The sequence below is a fragment of the Heliangelus exortis genome, chromosome 1, assembly GCF_036169615.1.
Source record: "Heliangelus exortis chromosome 1, bHelExo1.hap1, whole genome shotgun sequence".
Taxonomy (NCBI): domain Eukaryota; kingdom Metazoa; phylum Chordata; class Aves; order Apodiformes; family Trochilidae; genus Heliangelus; species Heliangelus exortis.
The window spans coordinates 132,968,983-132,994,133 of record NC_092422.1 but is presented as its reverse complement, the minus strand read 5'-3'; the positions used below and the strand labels follow the sequence as shown (position 1 = coordinate 132,994,133).

Below are 25,151 nucleotides of genomic sequence, written 5' to 3'. Positions count from 1 at the left end.
CAAATTTTGTATTTTCTGTGGATCTCTGCTTTCTACTAGGCCCGACATTTTAATGTTTGAAAACTTCCTCACATCAAAAAATACATTTTCTTGCATGGTTTTCATTGTACAACTTCAGTGTACCTATTCAGAACTATTAAACTATTAGCTCAACTGAAACGGGAACATGATCAAATGGTCTCCATGTCAGAAAATTATGACAGGATGAATATACAAAATTTTATTATCAGAAAAAAAATCAGATTTGTTCTACTTAAAATACAGAAGATATTGTTTCACGTTTAAAATAAGATCCAGTTAGTCAGTCCTAAGTTAGAGTGGAACACAAAGCGGTCCTGTATTCATGGAATCATTCTTAAAGGCATATCATAGACAAACACTTTTCTGCCAAAATGTAATAGAAATCCACACATTTATTTGGCTAATGGCTTAAATTGCTGCTTGGTTCTATATTTGTTAATTAGCATTGAAAGAATAATTCTGCTTTCATTCCAAAATCGTAGGATGCTTCAAACAATAAATTAAAAACCTTGCTAAATTTGGAAGGAAAAAAAAAAAAAAAAAAAAAAAAGAGAGAGAGAGAGAGAAGAACAATTGGCTACATAGAAAGTTGTTGTGATTTCAAATTCAGAAAAAGCGCATCACCATAGTCTGCACCTGAAACCTGTTTAGGAGCAGGTCTCAAATTAAATTACTTTCCAGAAAGACTGTTCCAGCCATATGTGTAATTTGATACATTAATCCCACAGCAAACAGTGTGGTTGCCTACTGGCTTGTATTTGTGGTTGAGTTGTGGTCAACATGGTTTAACATCCTGCCTACTTCCAACTGCTTTGCTGAGTTGAAATTTTTTAGTAAGATCTATAAATATAAGTAACCAATGAAAGAAAGCTTTGTCAAAGCAAAATGTTCAGAAGCTATACAAACACGTTTATATGGTACATAGAGAAAAATGAAATTATGTAATGATCCATATTTCCTTTAAATGAAAGTGACATTCTGATCTTGCAGGCACCTGTTTTTGTGAAACCATTGGTGAATGGTGCCTAAACTAAGCAAACTCTACCTCTTATTTGACCAAGAACTGAATTACAAAGAGTACAAATTTGAGAACTGATGGAAAAATATGTTCTACTAATTACAGTATTCAGAATCAATCTAGGGAATAATAATAGAGGAACTCATCCATTATAATCAGCATTAATCACTGCAGGACTTCTTTCTTCTTAAGGTATCAAAAGATCTTACACGTGGAGTCTCTTGGGAAAATAATGCAATTTATTATCAAGCCTTTGTTTTCAGCTCTATGATCCATTTTGTCATTGACATGTATGTAGTGGAATAGACCATTATTTTTCAGGGAACTGGCTTATATTTATCTTCTACAAAAAATAGAGCAACTAAACACCTTTCAGTAAAACATCAGATGAGGACCAACAATCTCTGCTTTTATAAGGCTATACATCTCACCCACACCAAAACCTATTCCTCAAACATAAAAACAACATACCAAAAGTACATTTACACATATAATAAAGCTGTCTTTGTACAGGGTAGTTATACAGTAATTACAATGATGTTTCCATTAGAAACTGTCAAAATATTTTTTTTTCACTGAGTGTCTAAGTTCAGGGAAGTCCATATCTGCCAAAATCTACAGTTTGAAGCAAAAAAAGAGGGTATTAGCCACACTTTTCATAGTAGAGTAAGTTCTTCAAACATATTGCGATGCTTTATCACACTGGAACCAATCACAAAGTATTTTGTAACAAAACAGCAAAAGGATAACAAAAAGTATTAGAAATCCAATATATACTACTCAAACTTACATACAAATACTGGAAATATCCTGGACACTAGCCCAGCCATCACCTCAGGGGACTGTTTGGAAAGCAATGGGTTAGATCCTCAGCTGTAATTCACATCCATCACTTCAATGGATCTACCTCACTGTGCACCAGTGGAGGATCTGCAGCCACACACGTGTCATCAGTTTGGCTACAGGTTATTTTGAAATTACAGAAATGAACATATTAAGTATGATGAAACACATCACAGAGAATGGAGACTGCATCTTGGCTCTTGGCTTTGTCCTTTGTACCAAGGCTATCCTTATCAGGCAAATCCAAGTGATGCCATCCAGGAAACCTTGGGACAATAGCTAAAGCCTCCTGGCTAATGACTGACTGCTGCAGCACTGTCCCCTCTGCTCTCAAAACTCTGCTCAGTTCTGTGTTCTCTATTGACAGCACTTTGATATCCTTAGGAAAGAGTGAAGATAAAATTAGCAAAGCATTCAGAAATGCTGCTTGGGAAAGTAGCACAATCTCAGTATTTGCAAATCAGCTACATATAAATGTGTTTTTATGAGAAAGGATGTTGGGTTTAATCTATAGCACTCGCTCTTGTGGGTGATTCTCCTTAAACACATCTCAGTGAAACTGGCTCCACAACTGCTTTATAAAATTTGACCTCACTTGCATTATCATCTGGAGGTAATCTGAGGTTGACCTAACCTCCACTGTGATTATAAAGACACAAGATGCAGCTAAGTTCAACCAGTTTTTTCAAATATTCTTCATTTTAATATTCTGCACCAACTATGGCATGTGGCTTTACATTGGTAAAAAATCTTTACATATAGTACTCCCTTTTCCCCTTTCTTATGGAAAACTGAATCGCTCATGTAAGCCTAAATTATTTGCTCAAGTCAGAGTGGTTTCAGTATTGGTTTTAATATAGGTAGAAGTTCTCATTGTCATACGAGAAACAAAGTGGACAGTTTCTTACAGTTCTGTATGCACAAAGGGAACAGCACAGTCACTAGTGCCAGAAAGACAGGCATCTGAATTTCATGACGGCACCAGTATAGCACAGTAACTATTATATTATTACCACAGATAATTTGTAGTGACATCCTTCCAAACCATCTGTTAGAAAAAGGCCCAAGAAACTAATAGCATATTATCAACATTAAAAAAAATATCATACAGAAAAAGACTGTCTGTGTTCTTATATATACATGAATATGCAAAACGTTCGACTGTTTGAAACTACTTAGGAAGAATGGACATTATGATATTCTAGACTCTTACAAATATTTTGATCAACATTTTCCTGTTGAGGTAACCAGAGCTTAGGAATTTAGGTATTTGTGTGCAATAGTACTAGTTGAACCTTGGTTTCCTGCTAGCAATGACACTAACCTCTGAAAATCACTCACAACCTATAACTGGCAAAGGCACCTTCTGTTCTCCCTATCTAGCTGAGAAAACTTGGATGAAGCCTCTCTGCACTTCAATTGTTCCCAGCTGCCTTTCTGACCCATGTGGACTGGAGGCAGTGGTGGGCCATGCAGTCAGCAGCTTTTGGACTGCTCCATCTAACCCTGGGCAAACAGCCTCTATTCAGGCTGTTTAGAAGCAGGATGGTTCTTTTACTCCTTCATGCTCATACTGACACTGTGCCTATAAACTCTGCTTAGGACAGGGAGACTGATATGGTAAGTAGTCATAACAGAAGCAGTAAATTGACTATACACATAAACATTTTCCAAAGCTGCATCCCTTTTCCTCAAAAAGAAGGTCGCACATTTGCCTCACTCTATTTTCATTGACTTCAATAGCAGCTATAATCATGTAGAAAACCAAAATCTTAGTCACCAGTTACCTAAACAAAGGTACCCTTATCCTCAAATACTGCCCTCAAATAATCAGACTTACTGACATTTTATGGGAAAATTATCTCTACAAAGAATTTTTCATGTAGGTATATATATATATTTTTTCTTTTTTTATTCTTTACTACTAAGGATTTAATTCTTTGGTTCAGGGTCTCTGTTGGGAAAGCACTCTTCTGCATCAGTAGAGATACTTCATATGACACTCTAAAGCTCAGTGAAATATCTGCAACAGTACACAAGCTACACAAAATTAATCTTCAGTTTCTAACATAGTATCAAAATTCCTGCCAAATTCACAAAAAAGATTATCAAAGGTCATAAATCTGGATGTACTTAAGAACATATGAAATTTTGGTCACCAAATCCATGTCCAAGTACTCCCACTTACAGCAGAAGTGGTATATCATTTAAGAAGAATATTTTCATATTGTTCTGCCCTAGTTACAATTAGTACCTACCTATTTTAATAGCTATTAGCAGTGGATACATGACTATTTCCACCAGCTAAAAATATGATATTTTTGTAGTGGACAATATTATAAAAATACAGTAGGTATTTTTACAATAGGCATATTATTATGCTGGAATTAATTTGTGTCTATTTATATGTCTTCCTGTATGATTTAGCAAGCCATAGCAATTAGTACCTGTGAAAGATCCTCAATCATACAAAGGCTGATTAGAGATCAGGCTCATCCAATCTCTATAAAATTAAGTCCATGTCCACAGTGGATCCACATTTTGCAGCATCTCATCTTACAGGAGAGGACAAAAATAAATCCTGGATTTGCATATGATGAAAACTTTGGGGTATTTGGCTTCCTAATTACAATTCAAATTATAAAAATAGGGTCAATCTTTAGATAAGGACAAGAGAAGACAAAGACTAGTAAAGACAAATAAAATCAATTAGATAAATAGATTTTTCTAAGCAAACTGTATTAGAGTTTTCCATAGGGTATCAGCTATTCACCCACAGCTATGTGGAGCTTCTTAATAAAAAAAGTTTCTAAAAACGTATCATTAAATGCAGGGGAGTTGCATGTTGCATAAATCAACTGCAGTTTTGCAGGACTTAATCAATTTAAGTTTAATCCTGATTCAGTGTGAAATAGCATGATAAAAAAAAAAGATTGGGGAACTATAATGGAAAGGCCAGCTGAACCTTTGTTATTGCAGTAATATGAGCATTATCAATTATTATCAATACATCAATAGGCATGCATAGGGCTTGATAACTATGGTAGACCAGTTGCTCAAGGCCAGTAAAATACTAATTTACATCCAGCACCAGATAAATGTGCAAGAACTTCAACTCAAACAAGCAACTGTTGAAATTTCCATGCACTGTGCCGAATACACAGGATCAAATTACCTTTGGACTTTGGAACATATTTTTAGCCTGCCCTTTGCCAGTAGAAAGATGAGAAACTTATATGCATATCTAGGAGTTATGTGGTCTAATCTGTGGAGCTGAAAAAGAAAAGTCATCAAAGACAATCCTGAATGAAATCACAAAGGGTCAGATCATTATGCACACTTCTCTGAAATCCTCAAAGCAATTTGCATTTTAGCACTTGGTTTTCTGAACATTTTTGGGGTATCATAATTTTTGGCTTCACTGCAAAGTAGAGGTTATAATAAAGAATATTTGGCTTGGTTTTTTTGTTGTAACACATCTGCATGTGATTTTTGTTCAGTAGAAATTAAAAATATGATGCTGCATACTGTCACTGATGTTGAGTTTGGTCAACTATATAAAATAATACTTTGCACTTGCTAATGCCTTTCATCAGAGGACATTCAAGTGCTTTGCTAAAATTAGTCAAGCCTCACAACACCTCTGTGAGGTAGGTAAAATACATTGGGGGAGGAGGATTTCACTCAGCTTGGACAGGATAGTGTCTCTGGGCATTAGGGTCATTACCATCGCAACACAGCACAAAGGTTTAGGGCTTAGTATATAGCAAAGTGTTAACAGTAAAAGAGCCCAGGGTTCATACTTCTTTCGGTTATATATGGTCAAGCTAGCACAGGGTGCTGTGTAGCACCGAACAGGCAATAGGCAAATGCCCATAGAAGGATTTCATGCACCTGATCCACAAACCCTCCGCACAGTAAAAGACACAAAATCACACGATCAAGATAGGTATGACAGCTTAGTTATGGGATGGGTCTACCTGTCCATGAGGAACAGAGTACCGTGGAATTGAGAGCCCAGAAAATAATACCATCTCCACACAACTCTAATAATATCTGAAGATGTTTGTGTTTTGTTCATTTTACAATAACATTTCAATGTGCAGCTTACTGGGGATAAGCAGGTGCAGCTGTCACAGTATGTTGATAACTTCCACACTATGGGAAGGAGGCATCCATATAAAATGGCTGTTTTCTGCTTTGATTAGCCACATGTTCCCAATGTGCAGGGTTATGATGTGGTCAGATGGTCATGATAGGCTAGAATGGGATGAAGTAACACTTTCATAAATGTATATTCCCTCTCTGAAGCTGCTGAAGTCTGCCTCCTGAAAATTCTCTGCATCTTTGTGGTTTTATTTTTCTCCAGGGTGCAAACATGGGAGAGCATTTGGCCACCATTAGTTTTATCCTCAACATTTAGCACCAATGGTGCCATGCCATTGTACAAGCAACATTTCAACACTATTACTGATCTTGAAGATTAAGAATTGAGAAAAAAAAAGCTAAACATAATTAAGAAAGGGTAACTCATTTAGAACAGTCTGTTCTAAGAAAGAAAACAGAAAGAAACCATGTTCTCAGTATTACTTAGCACAAATAAACACACATACATGTACACGTCTCTTTCTCCAAATTTCAGTTTTCTAAGTTGGCATAAATTGTACGCCCCGCATTTGCAAAAGTATTGCCTACATAGAGAATCTGACGTCTATCATTATAAATCATTAGAGGCTGGTCTTCCACCTGCAAGAAAGTCCTCCTGGTTAATTTTATGTCTTTGCATGCAAAACCTCCTTGTTTGCTAATTTCCACTTGAGTCAGATTTTTATTTTTAATACTTGTGTTCTATCATCTGCATACTTTCCTACCACATGGGTTGAATGGCCATCGTGAATACCATTGCCTTGTAAAATTGCTGAGAAGAGATGGTTCAATGATTCTGTGCAACCAACACAAAGCTCCCCTCAAACACTGCATCCATTCACATCTACACTGTTCTGCTGATCAGCAGTGATGTTATGTAATTATAATGCATGAATTATGTACTTCCCTCTCATTCCCATTTTCTCTCCTTCCCATCACCCCCTTCCTCACCCTCTTTGCTCTCTCTGTTGCTGATTTAAATATGGAATTATGGAGACTGCAAATACAGTATCTGGCAACTGAAGAAATGAGTTGGCATCCATGTAATGATTAAAAGACAATCTTAATGGTAGAATAATCGGTAGCTACTGGGAATGATGAGTTTACATCTCATGCTGTCCCAAGTTGGAAGCCTTCTGCCTTTTCCTTCTGCAGTGCCTTTTCCTTCCTTTCCTTTTGTTCACTGCAGCACTGATTGTCAGATAGTCATTGTGCTTTGTATAACGCCCATCTTTGATGTAACTGGAACTCGCATACAAAATGTGGCTGTTAAATATAAGCATGCTAGAATACAGGCAAGGACAGTACAAGCATGCACAAAATAGTCTTCAAAGGGGATTTTGCTTTTCTTCAACATTTACATGCACCACTTAATATTGTGATTGGCTGTGTACACTGACAACTGGATTTCACAAAGCATTCATGATCTTCTCTTCTGAAAAGCTTCTTGACAATTTCACAAGAGCCCAGTGTAAAAAAAAAAAAAAAAAAAAAAAAAAAAGAAAGAAACAAACCACAATTTTAAAAAGGAACAAAACTTTCTCCCTGTAACCTGATCTTGTCTTCATTATTTTAATGTTGAACACATTTAAAATGTCTCCTCTTCCTCTTGCAGAACTTCATATTAAATGACCATCTGGGAAATCCAATTAGTGTGCCACGGATTTTCTTAACCACTGGAATAGTTCTTCCTTGTAAAGCCTTTGCCAACGCACATTGGCCTCCACTGTTTCCACAGCACGAGAGAAAGAGGCAGCAGCTCCCTCTTCATAATTCTTCATAAAGTTCCTTAGCTGCAAATACAATTAAAAAGGTTAACTTTGAAGGAACTAAAGTAAATGTATACAGTGTACACAAATAAGCCAGGCATTTAAGACAAAATTCCATGAGCACTGTTGAGTAGTATTAAGGTAGTATTAAGCACAAAGATTTAATAGCAAATGTAGTAAGAAAACAGCAGACTATCAATTATATGTGATGGGACTGCTTCAAATTGCACTGGAAGATATTGGTACATCAGGTCTGGATCACATTAATATCATTACCTTCTTCTCTCCTGTACTCCAGCTTCTGCACTGCACAGACAGTTGGGCAGCTGTTAGCTTTCATTTCTAGTTAAGAAATCAAACTAGAAGCACTGGAAATACTTCTAATATAGATTTATACACAAATATCAGCAGAAGGCAGTCCTGATGCTCTATTGTTTTATCAAACTTCATAAAAAAATTATTTCATTTTGACTTGCAAAACCCTTTTGGAGATATAATACAGGTTGGTTGTTCAGAAAAGGAAGGGATGGCTACAGTAAGAAAAGAATGGCAAAATAGGATGTAGGCACTCATTTGATGATCTTCGAATGCCAGAAATAGATTCCTGCCTTTATCAGATTTTTTTTATTTATTTTAATTTTTTTTAGCAGACTGAAAAGGCTCTCTTCCTGTGTATACTCAAATTATAGAACTATCACCTGGACTACTATAGCTGATGGCACTGCTGTGCTTTGAATTACTGTTCTTTCTAAATATGAAATGCAAGGCTGATCTTCAGAGCAGGTTGCTGGTTATGTTGACTTGTATAAAATTAGATGGTTTGAGCAATAATTTTTCATAACTAGCTAATTTTTGTTTCCTGATGTCATCAAATTCACCTTGTTTCACAACATCTCTTTGTGCATGTGTTCAAACTTTAAAAGGTTAATTCAACTATTCTTCAACTATTTAATTCCCATCATAGTTAAAAGCATTGAACGGACCTGGAAACTAATAAATCATCCATTGCCTCATCTCTCTACTTTTTATACAGAAATGGCTAGTTTCTTTCAGAGGAAGTATAAACAATGCTTACACAGCCTGCCAATGCTTGCACAAAAGTGGAAACTAAGAGTACAGAAGCCTTCTTTGTGCAGCACAGTCAAATCTGGCAAGAGCTGTTCTTCCCACCTGGATAGCTTTGAGATAACCAGCTGTGTCTTTTCTCTGTGTTCCTGAGTCCACTAGACTTCAGTGCAGACAAATTTTTGGACACAAAATATCACAGCACAATCAGAGTTCAATTAATAGTGGTTATGTTGCATAAGAATAATTTGATCTATTTGGGGTGATGTAAAGCAGCTGCTAAGAAATGAATAACAAAACAGCACAGATACCTCAGTCAGTGCAGATGTTAAGATAAAATGAGAAATGTTTCAATCAAAGTAAGCATTTAAAACAAATTATTGTGTTGTTTGGCCAGAATATCAGATTAACAGCTTTTCTCACATGGAAATACTGCAGGCAAAAGAAAACCAAAGGGGGCACTTTTGCTTTCAACATTTCTGGTTTTGTCTGTGTTTGGTTTTTTTTTTAGGGTTGCACTCTGCAGCATAAACACTGTGGACAGAAAGAGCCAATCTTTATCTTCTCAACTAAGCAAGAGAAATAAAAAACCTACATACCTTGCCAAGCACAGAGAAGTGCCAGTGCTACCCACCTCCTGGCACCAGCACTACCCACTAGGGTGTCTTTGCAAGTTGCTTCTCACCCTTGTGCTGCCCACAACTCCAGCTGAGAAACCAGAGTTCCCAGGCAAACGACATATTATTGCTCCTGCTCTGCTCTCTGCTTACAACAAATACAGCCTCATATGCCAAATGTAATTTTAAAAATTACCTCTCTTAGTTCTTCTTCGGTATTGAGGAATTCTGTGACCCCACTGATAAGTTTTGAATTCATAAATAATGCTTCTCCGTACCTGCAAGGGCAAAAAGAAGATGCTCAGAGAGTTAGTGTGAGTGCCAGGCCAGCTGAAAATTGGATAGTCTTCTGCAAAGCGAGGGAGAAGACATAGGACTGATTCTGGGGATCAAAGATAACAGCACTGGCATTGCACCTGGACTGAGACATTCTTCTAGGCTGAACTATTTTTAGTTAACTTTTAGTCAGGTGTTACTAAGCAGAATGGGTTTAAACACAGCCACAGATAACTCCAAAGGAGAAGATGACCAAACCACAGCAACAGCTCATGCTTAAACAAAACAGCTTTCTATGTAATGACAGCAAGCAGCTCAAAATACAGGTGTCAACAAAGGAGAGGAGCAGCAGCCTCAGAGAAGTATTCTGATGAACCCTTCTAGTTGAAGCATTAAAACAGACTTTCTGAAGTGCTGCAGCCTTCTCTGCATTTTGTATTCATCCACCACATCTACATTAAAAATAGTCTCTAGATAAGTGAACTGAATCAAATTCTCTTCATCCAGTACATGATAATTAAGATAAATAACACTGATAAAGAAGAATATTGCTAAAATAATCTCCTGGGACATGATGTATCATCTTCAAAGAACCAACCTGGAATGAAAATTTGAAGGCTTGGTCAAGGAATATTTCAAGGATGTGTAACAAGATGGGATATCCATCACCAATCAGCAATGAGTTTCTGCAGGCAGTTAATTTGAAACTGGCCATTCAAATCCTGCTGTTCACATGCTTTTCCACAATTTTTTTTTCAGTTCCCCAAAAGAAGCACCTACATCACATTTAAGATTAACCAGAATAGTCCTGAAGTTTTGCATTAATGTTGCATCAGGTCCTTTTTTTAAAAAAGTGCCTATACAACAGAGAATGTAATTCCATTGGAAACCAAAAGCAAGTCTGATATTCAAGTTAGATGTCATTCAGCATAGCAAGAGGCACTTGACAAATAGCTATCCTTATCTTTATCTGCACATTCATTCAAAGCAATATATAGCTAATCGGAACATTACTGTTCAAATAAGGAATTCAGCTCTCAGACCTGTGTAAGTAATACCAGTGGACTTCACTGCAATTAAGTTTATCTGAGGGAACAATTTAGTTCATGCCCAGCTTTTACAAGCTGATTTAGAGGAAGAATTCAAAATTAAAATGAAATGAACTAGCATAGTCACAGCTTTCTGTTCTGCTTCTATTAATCCTAAAATAATTACTCTTAAATGCTTAGGTACTGTAAGCCACAGTGCTTTCAAAAGGGAAGAAAAAAGAGAAAGGCAGTGGGATAGCTCCAAGGAGAGGGATAAAAAGAGGAAGAGAGAAAAGAAATGGTTTGGGGTTTTTTTTTGAGAAGATTCTCTCTTAAGGAAGGTGTACACTGTGTTACTTGCTACCTTGAGCTTTTGGGAGGGAAAAAACAGTTACAAACATCAAAAAATCCTACTCCCTAATCACTATAATAACTGAATTAATATAATAACTCATCAATAACTGGATTATTCATGTATATTTCAGCAAATACATCTCTTTCCCCAAAACATCTGTTACATTGACATACAGACATTCATACAGAAGCAAATGCCTCTATGGGAAGTATGGTTTTTCATGGTCCTTTAAGCACATTTAGGCTTTCTAACAGAGCCCTTTATTATTACAGTTTCAGCTTAGCCTGATAATTGACTGCTTGGAAAACTGGAAGCTTCTCTTGATGGGGTCTTTTTGACAAGGTTACCAATCCACTTTACAGAAGTGACCTCATAAAAAGTACTGCAGGTATTTTATTTTTCTGACTACTGTAGCCACAGTGTAAACAAGAAGTTGCAGAATTTCTTTAACTGAAAACGATACCTTCATGAATACCTGTGCTTATCACTGTCCATTATGCATACTTGGTAAAAAGTCACCCACTAAAAACAATTTCAAATGAGCTCTTCTGGCAAAAATTTTAGAAAAGCTACTTCCCAAAGTAGTATTTTGCAGGTGTGAAGCACAAGAATAAATAGAAACAATATTTGGTCTTGCAATTATCAGTCTTCTCACTCTTATTGTAAAAGACAACTGCACTGCAGAACCAGAACCTTACATACCTGAGCTCCCTTGGTGTCATCCTGGAGTCACGGCCCTCCATCTCCTCCCTTTTTCTGGGGATGTGAACCCCCTCTACCATTTATAACGGTTTTGCACTTGTACCATCTTAAGAGGCAGCAGCACAGTCCATCTACTTTGGACCAAATATTTTAAAAATCCCCCAAGTATTTTCAAAACCCCAAGTGCTTCTACACTTGAAAATGGGGGACTTCTTATAGGTAGCTATTGGATTAAATTTTCACGCTGACACACACGATGGAAATTATTTAGGAGCTAAGCCAATGCATGCTCAGGTAATAGGGATTCAAGCCTTTTTAGTTCTCTTTTACAGAATTGTAGTAGTATTAGTCCCCCTAATTTCCTACAAAAGACTTGTTAGGCATCTCAATTTCTATGTCACCGTGTAAATGGGATATGAGCAATTTTGAAGAATTTATCATTATCTTCTAGACAATGTGAATACAAGCATACTGTAAAAATAAAAAGGGATAACAATACTTTGTTGTCATTCTAACACTTTGACATGCTGTGTTTTAGAGATAGAAGAAATAGTGTTCTAGTATAATTTAATCATCTTCAGCTATTTCACATTACTATCTCAAATGTCAACAGCTTTTATAATAAATTCAAAGGAAAATACCATTGAGATATCACCTTATTAAATTAACGTTTCATGCAAGGCATTTTAATTTTAAATAAAATTAAATAATACATTATAATTGTAGAAAAAAAGATGCCTTGGGACAGAGCATACTTGAACTATAATTCTGCAATAAAGCTTGTATTTTAAAAATGTACTAGCTTCAGTAAGAAGCCTAAATCTGCATTTTATAATGTTTCACTGAATAAGGGGCAAGGTGTTAGGCTAATTTCAACCTTGCCAAGTCACTCTTAAAAGGCTTCAATGTATGACTACAAAGCAGTTATTTTCAGCATATATCACATATGTACAATTGCATGAACTATTTCATTCCACTGCACAAAATCATTTGGCAATTGACAGAAACTCAACTGGATATCCCTTTCAGAAGAACGCAACTGTTCCAATCCTTTTGGAGGTTCTGACTTTTGTTTGGAGATCAAATTGAATGTGGATAACATGAAGTCTGTATTGGTCAAAGAGATAGCTATTTTCTCATTTAAAAAAAAAAAAAATTAAAAAAAAAAAAAGGGTAATAGCAGGGTTTTGATGAGGTCTTGTTGATTGTTAAGAACTCAGATAATACAGTGATGCATTCCAAGCTCCTGCAATATCAACTTCCAAAACCAGTTCAAGCTCAAACCGATTTTCCCAGCTGAGCTTCTTCTAAAATACTACTCCATATATAATATACTACAAAGTATTGTCCGAAATGGCACAAAGAACTTTTTGCATCTTTAGGAAAGTTGCATGTTCTCTGAGTTTCCTTGGCTCTTCTTTTGATGCCATGAAATCTATAGTACGTTTGTACATGCAGTCACCAGGCACTAGGATTTACAGCATCTTAAACAGCCCATTTTAAATATTCTGTGGTACACTAGAAGGCTTCTCACACATCCAGAATGGAACAAAAAAAAAAAATATCTCCAAGAAAAAAATATCTCCAATATTTTTTTCTGTCAACACTAAGGGAATGGGTCAACACGGGGTATCTGAAGCTCTTGGACACCTGCCTTAAAGAACCTGAACCTCATCCAAGTTATGGTCCCTTCTAATCTGTCAGCATCAGATGAGCTGCTTTCTCAGGTTCTCCCTAAAGTTATAAATAAAATTCTCAATTATTAAATTAATATAAAAATCTCCATAAAAAATTATAAGTTGTTGACTGGGCATCTAAGTAGAAGCATGTAACACTTGTTCAAAAAAGAGAAACAGGGATAAGGAACAGCCTTGTCTCCTTCCTGTTCATCTATTTTTAATTCAAAATGTTGCTCTTCTTTTACTTGAAATTCACCTGAAACACAGAGTTGAAGGAAAAGGGATGACACTAGATTAGCAATCTTTTGAAAATGGAAATATTTCAAATAGGGTTTTGGGTTTTCCACAGTTAAACTAATGTGCTTGAAAAGACTTTCCTTTTCTGTCAGACTTTGGGAACTGCTGCTTTTTAATCTGTGTTAAAGTAGTCCTGCAGTGCTTGACATATAGACAGAATTCATTATCATATGTGCAGAAAGAATGCAGTCATAGATATATCTATACAGATCATTGCTAAGAAAAATGTTTCTATGTACGTGTGTGATAATCCACAAATAAATGTATTTATGACTCATATATGTATTTCATACTTAGAGACATCTCTATTTATGCATTAAAAGAGAATGGACTAGATTCGGGAATTTATATGAACACATATATATATAACACATAAATTACACCAAAATAAGAAATTTTGAAATCTAGACCTTTTATCTTTACCTAGCATTTAAGATTTTCCATTTTTCTCTGAAAAATTTCCAAGCAAGATCCCTTCCATGTGGATTTCGAGCTACGTGGATTATCACATCAACTGCATCCTGATCCAGGACAACTTCTGAGTTGAGAGACAAATTCAAAAGCCTAGTGGGATAAATAAGGGGAAAAAAAATCTATTTAGTTTCGCCAACACATATAGTTTTACAATGGCACATCTGAAAACAGAAAAAAGTAATCACAGCAAAAGGGCTGTAAGTCTCCAAGTGAGTTCAGTGTTTTATTTCTCTGATACTAAAGACCAGACTCATTTATGAATCAGAAAAACCTTAATGTAAAAGGACTTAATTAAATGGGGTTTTTTTATTTATTAAATCACTAATATCAGACTGGTCAATAGATTTACGTAAAGGATATGTTAACAAAAAAGAACAGCAATTATTATAGGATTTAAAACAGTTCCAATCAACACAGGACAATCTGGATGTGAAAAGACATGTGCAAATTTTCATATGTAACAATGCAAAATACTAGAGTTTAAACAGACAGTAAGTCTGTGCTTGAAAAGAAAAGTTCTTTTATTTAGACCAAAGCTCAAGTGATGATCCATAAATCTTGAAATTATTATTTGTAACAGTCAGATACAGACACAGACTATCTTTGTACCTGTTAAGCAAGTTTCTGTCATCACTGCAAGTTAAGGCTTCTAATAATATCTTCTTCTCAGACACTGTGGTGGTAGAATGAAATTTCATCCAAATGAACTCCCATACATCTTCATCCATCAGTGAAACTCCTGTACAGTAGACAATATCTCTCACATTGAGTGGGATTCTACAAAAGAAATCAGCAATAACACTGTAGTAAGTAAGCAGCCTGATACTGAAAACAAAGGAGGAATATCACTACATTTATGAGACTCCAAAATCAAATTACAAAGTAATCTTTTTTTGAAAATTACATTTCTATCTCTTTACTGCCACCAAAATCTTCCATGTCATCCTAATGGATTTTCTAAAGGATTACACATACTTCCCATTCCTTTGGCAACACTGTCACTGCTAGGAGACTCTAAAATATGGTCATCCAGTTCATCAACACATAATATACCACACAACTTGTAGGACATGTAATATAAGCTCTCCAAATTAGCATGAGATCTTATCACTCTGTTGCTGGGTCCAAGCCACATTTTCTCTTCTTGTCCTTAGCACTGAGGTTTTAGAGCAGGAGCTGATCATCCAGAAACTCTCTTTGCCTGTGCTGTAAAGTGCTCCATCTTTATATAGTAACATAAAAGCAAGGAAGGATATGCTGAGACAATGCTATTTTAAAATTGTGTTTTCAGGTGTAAAGAACATTGGAAGACCTGTTCATTTTTTTCAGCATACTAATACTAGCACAAAATCAGCTATGGTACAGGACAGCTGTGAACTGTGATTACTGTTCAAGTAATATAAACTCAGACTAGAGTTAAATCAAAGTTTCTTGAAGACAAATTAAAATATGTGCATATGTACCATTTTCTTCTAAAAAGATCTCACTTGGGCTTTCAGCTTCCTACCTTGCTTATGTTTCCTGTACAAGCATAAAAGCTGAAAAATTTGTGAGCTAAAGGGGATTCCTGTGCATAAAGACAGAAATTTATGAGGAATGTGTTTTGGATTTGCAGGGAAGGACTCTTTTCCTTGGCAAAAATTATACCAAAACACAGTTCTCTGTTTATTAATAGCTGGACTGAACTTCATACGCAAGACCTATTTAGAGAATTTAGAAGCACATGCAGCTTCTGTCAATGCCTGGGCAGTAATAAAGTGGTCAAAAAATGAAATTATCTCTGTAAAAATTTATATCAAATATTATACAACACAGAAAGAAAAGGTTAAATCAATATTTTAATTGTAAGACTTTCACTAAGGTCTCATTATATAGAATTGGCTATCCCACTTAAGAACAAAGAGGTTTTTTTACTCCCATAAAGTAATTCTCCAGAAAAAAAAAAAATTATCTTCCACTTAAATTTTCCATTGTTTTTCCCCCTAATGAGTGTTTTTGTTAAAACTCTTCAGCTAATCTTTTTGCATTTCAAGGTTTTAGTTCCTCTTCAGTACTTCAGGAGTAAGTAGACAAGATAAGAAGCCATATTTTGATGACTGTGACTGGTTAATTCCTGTTGTTGTTTCTAAGGGGTTAGGTGGTCACAACAGCTATGATGGTTTATTGGGAAAAACATTTCTTGAGAAAGGAATAAGCAGTTAAATTAAGGCAAAAGTGGTGGGGGAAAGTTCACTTCTCCTATGGGCTGAAGAATGTGGGGGAATAAACACCTCCTGCTTTTTTGTTATGATTTTTTCTGAGTCATAAAGTCCTGATGGTGAGGCTTTATTCATGTTCTCTGGAGAGTCCAGCCATCAGCTCAGAGGGTGCATCTGCAGGTTTAGATGCTGTCACATGAATTTTGCTTCTGATGAGCTGACACAGCTCAGGATAGTGCTGCTTCCTGGATATTTTTATCAGAGTCCCATGCTAACAGAGCCACTAAAGGCTGCACTGACGAGTGTTGAGGTACTTTGCATTTGATGCAGACAAACCCAGATATTTATTCAGGAGCTGACTCTGCAAAGCAAAACTTAAAGGACAGACAGGAAAAATGCAATCCATTTTAAAGTTACTAAGAATATGTAACTTTTAACTATGTGCAGCACACTCCAGCAATACTGCCTCCTAAAGCAAAATCAGAGGTGCCATGCCTCCTGTCTACCAGGAGCTCCTACCTAGCCAGTATAGATTGGTACTACAGTGCAGATCCTGGCATGGTTTGAGATCTTACTCTTCCTTCTTCTCACATGACCAAATGTTTCTGTGAGAACATGCCTGTCCCAAGCCATGACAGGCAATCTGCATTGCTATGGTTATGACCATATAGCTCAAGCAGCTCCTATATGTCACCAACACAGAGATTGATCTTAAAAAAAAAAAAATTTTAAAAAAAGCAAATTCCACAGTCCATTCTTCTTGATGCTTCCTGTTACCTTCTTAGATTTTTTTTTCTCTCTGTGTTCAGATGACCTAAAAAGCTTGGCACTGGAAAAAGTTTGTAACTCTCCTCTGATTTACCTAGGATCAGTTAGTTTTGGCTTATGTATGGTGTATGCAACTGTTTCTAAGGCCCCTGTAGATCTGCTATACCAACAGAACCAGTACATTCTTAAAGCTGACCAAATCCACTGAAAGAAATAGTGTTTAAACATACATGGGCAGTAAAGACAAACAGTTATCACTTCTACCATTCTGCTTTTTATGCCTTTCCATACTACTGAGGTCTAACTCTCAAAATGTGCATTAACATGACTAAAATGTGAGTTTGCTTGATATTTAAAGAATTATCCATGTATGCTAGGTGCTCTCCATTTCGTTAGAATGGAATTCATACTTCTTGAAAGCTTATTACTAAGCTCCTGTTGCACTATTCCAAACTTTAATGAATATCAGCACTTTATTTTTCCCCCACTTAACCTTTCTTTCAAGAGGTACATACAAAGCAAACGACATATAATTGAGTCTATCGCAGAAAATTAAGACTACATATTTAAACACAGGAAATCAAGACATACTAAAATTAGTGGAACAGATATTTAGGTGTTGCCTTTGTGTTGGCTCATATTAACTCAGAATGAGGCTTCAAGTTTTCATAATAACTGCAGCTCTCTTAAAACTTCAGGGTAAGCAATTACAGTAGCATAAATATGCAGCCATATATACATACACTGCATAGCACATGAAAGGGATATTAATCATTGTGCCTTGATTTTCTAATACATGAAGATATTTGTCCTTAAAAGCATGACTTCCCCAGCAGCTTAATTTTTTTTTTTTTTAATTTGGAATTTAATACACTGACAGCAGTCATAAAAATGTATGCTAAACCAAAAGGACTAAGGGATGCTATCCTCACCATTGGACCAAACAACCCATTGCCCCAAACCTATCTTATCATAGAGGATCTGATTAGGAAGGGCAATTGAACCCAGTCAAGCCTTATTTGAATGAAGAAAGGACTTAGTATCTTAAACACACAAGCACATGATCATTTTTTTTAGTATGTATTCCTTTCTGAGCTTTGCTAGAGATGCAGCTCAACAGATACTCTGAGAAACTGTAATTACCTGGAAAAGGTAATTTTTTTTTTGTTAATTGACCTATTAATTTAGGCAGGAACTGTGTGTTGGAAGGACTGACACTGTATTTTGCTAGTACAGTCAGCAGCAGTAGGCACCCAGACATGGATGTTTAACCCCAGAAAGGACATCATTCCTCACTTGCAAGGTTTTTATTTTTAAAATTTACCATAAAACATATTGATTCACTAGGCTTTCCCAGCTACTTGTTTTACATTCTGAGTCTAGAATGTAGCAACTTTAGCAGCAGTGCAGTCAGTAACAGGAGTATCATTTGCATGCCCTGGGAAGGAAGGAGGACTTAGAACAAGTGATGGAATGGATCTCATGCCCATAGCCTTGATACCACCATATTTCCTGCTAAGAAAACTATTGCTTCTAAATCAGTAATGGCATATTTGCAGTGCTCCAGCAGATCTACTCAATAATATCTAAACAATTGCTCCAGGGAAGGTTTTAGGTCTCCATCTATAAGCTAAGTCATTAGGCCAGTGTGAAAAAAATCCACTCCTACAAACCAGGACAACAAAATAAATACTGATTTTAAATGGCTTATGTTCAGAAACTACAGAAACTACAGCTATGAAAAGCTACAAATTACTCCCGTGAAAGGCTTGTAATCAGGACTGTAGACAAGGGACTTCTTGTGGAAAGAAGAATTGTTTATGAAAATGCAAATACCCCCAAAGCCTTTTCTCTAAACATGTTAAGTCTCTCCAGTCTACATTTTTTTTAGGTTACTTTAGAGGTTCATGGAAAACGCTAGTCTAAAATTATAGTTCCAAGGCACTCGATCAGCACGTGGAATGTTTGCCTCCTGTATTAAATGAATCAAGAGGATAAAATCACAGATGTTTCAGTACCACTCAGGTAGTAACACTGCAGAACATATCCCCTTCTTACATTAACCTCATCTGGGACTTCAAAAACACTGCCATTTTAAAAGAGCTAATATGATTGAGGGACACATCAGAAGAATAAAGATAACTTTTGAAAGCATCACTTTAAATGGATTTTATTTGAATACTGAACCAATTTATTTAACTTTATTTTTCTGCTGAAGAGATATGATGAGAATGAAATATGTAGCTAGCAGAGCTTATGTTTAAAAATTAAATATTTGGGGAAAAAAAAGTTAAAAATTAAACAGTTAGGAAAAAAATTAATTAAAATCGTGCTGTGCCTTTATAGGGAGATTTGTTTTTTTTCAAAAGTGAATAATAAAGCTCTTCAATGTGCTAAGAATAATCTTCTAAGTTATAATTAATTGATACATACTGCTCCCATTTAAAGTATATTTTAACAATTGGAGATACATTTATAAAACTGAACCATAATTTTTTATCTTCTGGGCAATCTGTGTTCTAATTTTTTTAAATGTAATTTCACAAAGTTTAGACAGTGACAATTTTCAATGCCATTTAGAGTACTATTTGTCAAATAAAATTAGTAACATTTTTCTTTATTTTTGCAACTATTTAACATTTAACTTAAGCCTCTTGATGTCTGTATTTATAGTCTTGTTCAATACGTTACAAAGCTATTGGCAGACCTGTAATACAGATTCTGACTTAAGGAACACACATAGTTTATTTTTCAAGACAGCAGTCTGAAAGCTTATACTTCCATTCCCTATTACAAACTCCAAGAGCTGTGCTGCTGGTACCACTGTGCCCACAGAGGAGGCAAGCATCATCTGCCACAGTACATGCCCAAGCTGAACAGGAAGGGCAGATTTTTCCATTGAAAAATGAGCCACAGAGCTGTGATGGGCTTCATACTCTTCCCACTTCAGACACACACACACCTGTTACACATTGAGTTCAGTACACATTGAGTTCTCTCAAATGAGAATATGATTACTAATAGTAAAGCTATGCATAAGCAAAGCTATGAGCAGGCAGTAGATCACTTCAGCCCCAATCCTGTGATTCAGGTATGGCATGGGACTGACTGAGGTAGGCAGAGAATTCAGCATCCCTCAAGTGATAGTTACTGAAATTGCTCCTTTCCCTTCCTAAGGCAAATATCCCATAACTGAACACATTCAAGCACTTCATCACCCATTTTAATGACCAAGTGGTGAGTTAAGCACTTCCTTGTGAGACAGATATAGCTTGTTTTGTCCCTTCTGGACAGTTTTTGCAACAAGATTATAACCCTTTCTGTTTAATAGTTTTTTAGAACAGTTGTGAAGAGATCATTCCTGAATGAGGAAATTGGATATGAATCTATCTCAACTCTAAGGACTGCAAATCCATAATCACTATATATAGGGTTCTTTTATTATGATTGCACACAGAAGTCAGAACCTGAACCAACTGCCCCATAGAAGTCGCTACCTGAACCAACTGCCCCATAGAGTCCAGTTTTGTCTCTCACAAGACAAAAGCCTTTCTCTTTTCATACATACTTCCCACATGGTCTTTTAGACCACTTGATTAACTCATGCACTCAACAGTGTTTTCTTCCTGCTTTAACAGTTTTATTGACTTGAGTGCAAGATCCTATTCAGATGTTGTAACAAGCTATTAATTAAATCACTTCAGCAATGTTGGCTGGCAATAGTTGGCAAAGCTCCAGTAACAATTCACAACACATGAATGTCTGAATGTTTTTCAGTAATTCAAACATACCGAGGTTGAGAACACAGAAGAAGAGATTAATTTTATTGCTTTACATTTATCAGACATTCATATGTAAAAAATGAAAATAACTCAATTTTTCATGAGCAGCACTAATTTCCAAAAAGAGCTGGTGGGCATTAGACCTGTGAAAAAACTACTGCCTCCCTGAAGCAACCAACAAAAATAATTAATCTGTTGGCCACGTTGCCACAAATATTTATGAAGGTGGTTAAACACAGGCATATTGATAAAGATAAGATTGTAGCACTAGTGTGCTGTTAGCATGGATGCTTTCATGTACAGACATGCTACAGTCTCCTGTGCACTCCTGCAATGCAATTTGTTTTTCAGGTGATGTTTCCACTGAGTTAAAGGCCCCTCACAGTGTCAATATAGGCAGGTGGATCGGACTTTGTTCCTTGTGGAGGAAATGCAAATTCTGCACAAACAAGTATGGAGATGGAATATTCTCAAATTAGGCTTGTTGAGTATCACTGTTCAAATTACATGATGGGAGTCATCTTCCTTCATTACTTGCACCTTTCTTAAGAGTAATAGCAAATTAAGTGTTCCTAACAGTCACAGTAATGTGACAGAAATCTTAGAAATGGCAAGCACAAGTAACTGGAAAAGCCCATATCCACTTTATTACACTTAAGAAGATTAAATGAGGTAATGGGGTACTAGGATCCAATCATCCAAGATCCTGATTCAGTTTTTTAGTAAATAAAAAGTGGCTTATTTGTAGTGCAAAATGACACACATATGTGCTCTGACTTGAAACCCATAGATGTAACAGGAAAATTCATGGCATATTCTCTTTTCAGAGATCTCTGCCCACCTCAGCACCCCAAGACCTCTCAGAACAACCTAGACTGTTAGAGGTCAGATTATATTCAAACAATCTGAATTTGAATTCAGGATTCTCTGACAGTCTCTACTTCTCTTTATTCTTGAAGACAGATGAATGCAAACTTAACTCCTGGGCTACAGAATGCAGGCCCATTTCAGTTTAAGTCAGAGCAGCAGCCCACATTACACTGTAAACCACCATCTAAGCACTGCTTTCCACAAAAAGGGAAACAAGCGAAAATCCATGCCTTCCTATCATTTGCATTAGAAAGCAAAGACTGAAAGGACATTCCAAATTGCAAAAGAAAAAGAAGTTTTAGAAAGAAGGTAAGTATTGAATGTTAGCTCTACTTATAAAATAGCATAGAGAGTTTAGTTCTTGTGATCCAAGATTAGGACATCATCATCAACTGTAAGGTCAGCATAACAGGTGCAAAGATGACAGACCAAATTTCTAGATATCAGAACTAAATCCCCAATTTACACATTTCATGTGGTAGAATATTGGACTTTCCCATTTTTTTTCAGTTGATGGTATCTTCAAGGTAGTATTCAAAGTAAAAAAAAAAAACCAACATACTGATCAGAGTGCTTTTGACAGAATCGTAGAATGAAAAAAAAAAAAAAAAAAAAAAAAGAAAAAAAAAGAAAAAATTGCACTAAACCAAAAGACCAAAAGTCACCCCAGTGTGATAAAATGGCCAGGTCAATCAAAGGGATTTGCTCTTAGTTTTCTAGGGTTCTTGAGGCAATTAATTAAGATACTTTGTTTCCATTTAAAAGACTGCAACCAATAAATAGCAATGTTGTACTTCTAAAGAAGAAAAAAGTAAGAGCTAACTGAAGTGTTTATAATCAGCTCTGAAAGTATTAATAAAGCATGTAGATGAGGCACTTCAGGGCATGTGGGATGGTGTTTTGGGGTTTTTTGGGCGAGTTTGATGGTTGGACATGGTGATCTTAGAGATCTTTTCCAACAGTGAATTTTGTGATTCTGTGATAAGCTAGGGGCCTTCCAGTGTATCCAGAAACATCACCTCATAATTGTTTCTTATGCAATATTATCATCTCCCACTGCTCACTGCTGGGTATTAGCATGAGAATAGCACCACTACAGCTCTACTAACAGAACCAGAATAGCAGCACTCATTTTCTTGAAAAAGGCAAAATCAGCTGTCTCAGTTCAAAGTAGCTGTTTCATATGTGCACCTGCTCATGCTATGCTGTCTAAATTTGTCTCAAGCAAGCACAAATCCACAGCCCGCTTCCCCAGCAGAAAGCTGAACATGGCAACTTGTGACTGATGGATGGTAACAGTAGCTGGAAGAAAATCACATCTGCATCCATGAGAGGTTTGAAAGACATGCTTGTGTCTATGGATAAATTAAGCTTTGCGCCATTATAGTGTGTATTCATTTGTTACTTGTTATGATATCTCCTGTCAGGGCTTTAAGTGAAGTTTCAAAGTCCTCACTTGTTTTCTACTATGCTAGCATTCTTTTTAACATCAACATGGAAGTTTCAAGTGTTTCCACTGGAGTATTATGTATCCCAGCTTAACAGAGTGAAAACACTTGCCTTCGTATCAACTCTCCAGGCAGAAGTCAATGCAGACTTTCAAATAAAATGTGCTGAAGCCATCACCCATTTAAAAAGAGCTAAACTGCTTAAGTTCATTCATAAAAAAGACAGTAAGAGATACCTTAAAATCTAACCTCAGATTTCTAGCTGAAAGAAATAATCACTTCTTCTTTAACAATTGCAATGGTTTAAATATGATATCTATTCATAGACCAGTACAACCAGACATCTCCTTACAGCTTCTTCTATATGTGATGTTATGTGCTTGGTTTGCTCCTTGTAGAGTGAAACCTTTTTTAGAGTTATGTTCCTTCTTTTAGCATCATGTTTTGCCCTGGAAAAGTAGTAGCAATCAATACTACCCAAAGCCTTTTGCATGTGAGGTAATCCTAGTATTTCAGGTACTCAAGCCTCCCTCCCTCAGATGAACACTCACTTCTTGTGGCTGGAGAGCTGTATTTACTTCTCTCGGGAATTAGGTAAAACCCAGTGACTTAGCTTCAGTTAGAGGAAAGAGTGTGCAGTGTCTTAACACAAGCACCTCACAGATATGGCGCCAGGGTGATCTTCTGCATGTTGAAGATGCAGGGCTGAGGCACTAAACTGTACCAAAATCTCAGAACTACTCACAATCCTCAGGCTGAGGAACAGATTCTCTGCCAGCTGTCTTTGAAAAGAGAAGGAGAAGACCTTTTCCTAATTCAGTAACACTTCTGAAAAGCATCTTTTGCAAGGATCCTTAACTCTATGATCACTACTTACATATTCATTTGATAGAAATAGCTTTTTACCTGTAGTGCTGGACCCTAAGAGGGCCAACTCTCTCTACTAAGTCTCATGTAGGAGGCTTTCCACTCAGCATAGTGGTTGCCACAAACTTCATTTAGACATTACCAAATACTCTTCTAGAAAGTGTAATTCCAAGCATCTGATTCTGCCCTGTGAGCCAAGCATCTAAAAATGAAGCACTGAAACACCTAAAAGTGACTAAAAGTGACTCTTTCAGAAATTTAAGCCTTCAGGCTTCTCAAGATGACTCCAATTTCAAGCATAGAGGCTAACGTAGATAACATCCATGGGGTTTGTTTTTTAGTAGTTTCCCGAGAAAATCTGCAGTGCTGCAGTTGCAGATATAATGGCTGGAAGCACAAAGAGGACCTCTGGCTTTGTGCTATGAATGACCATTATTTTTAGTTGGTGAGCAATGGCATATTATTTGCACAGTTAAGAGCATATAATTACAAAGTAAAACAGTAACTTATCATTATGATTATTTCAAACCCCTACAGTGAAGATGAGATGGTAATTAATTTCTGGACCTACCAAACTAAATATAATTACTAAAACCACAGCAACTGTAGGCATAGGCTGATAAAACAGATTTAAATGTTACTGTATTTTCTTTTTACTCAACAGTTTATCCTTAATTAAAAGCTACAAGTAAAACAGAAAAATATAAAAAAACCTAAAATATTTCAAAGCAACTTCTAAAAAGCCATAGATTAAAAACATGGCTAAATGTTATGAATTTTAGCATTTCTAAAATATTATTAACTGCAAATTCTCTGTTATGCTTCTTCAAACAAACTGCAGTAACCACCAGGAAATCAAAAACCTACTTTACATGATTCACTGCCTGTGCATTTATGTGTATTTAATACAACATATTAATTTACTATT

General features: G+C 36.2%; 1 protein-coding gene across 1 annotated transcript in view; it reads right to left on the bottom strand.

Annotated features, from left to right (window-relative positions):
• Positions 1 to 1,260: 1,260 nt before the first annotated feature.
• The window catches only part of TRHDE (thyrotropin releasing hormone degrading enzyme), a 193,308-nt gene continuing 169,417 nt past the window's right edge, over positions 1,261 to 25,151 (bottom strand). Inside the window, exons 16-19 of the mRNA XM_071767085.1 lie at positions 14,900 to 15,067; positions 14,240 to 14,380; positions 9,676 to 9,757; positions 1,261 to 7,821 (exon numbers count right to left, since the gene is read on the bottom strand). Of these exons, the coding sequence (XP_071623186.1) occupies positions 7,678 to 7,821; positions 9,676 to 9,757; positions 14,240 to 14,380; positions 14,900 to 15,067 (535 nt within the window). The 3' untranslated portion in view covers positions 1,261 to 7,677. The remainder of the gene's footprint in view (positions 7,822 to 9,675; positions 9,758 to 14,239; positions 14,381 to 14,899; positions 15,068 to 25,151) is intronic.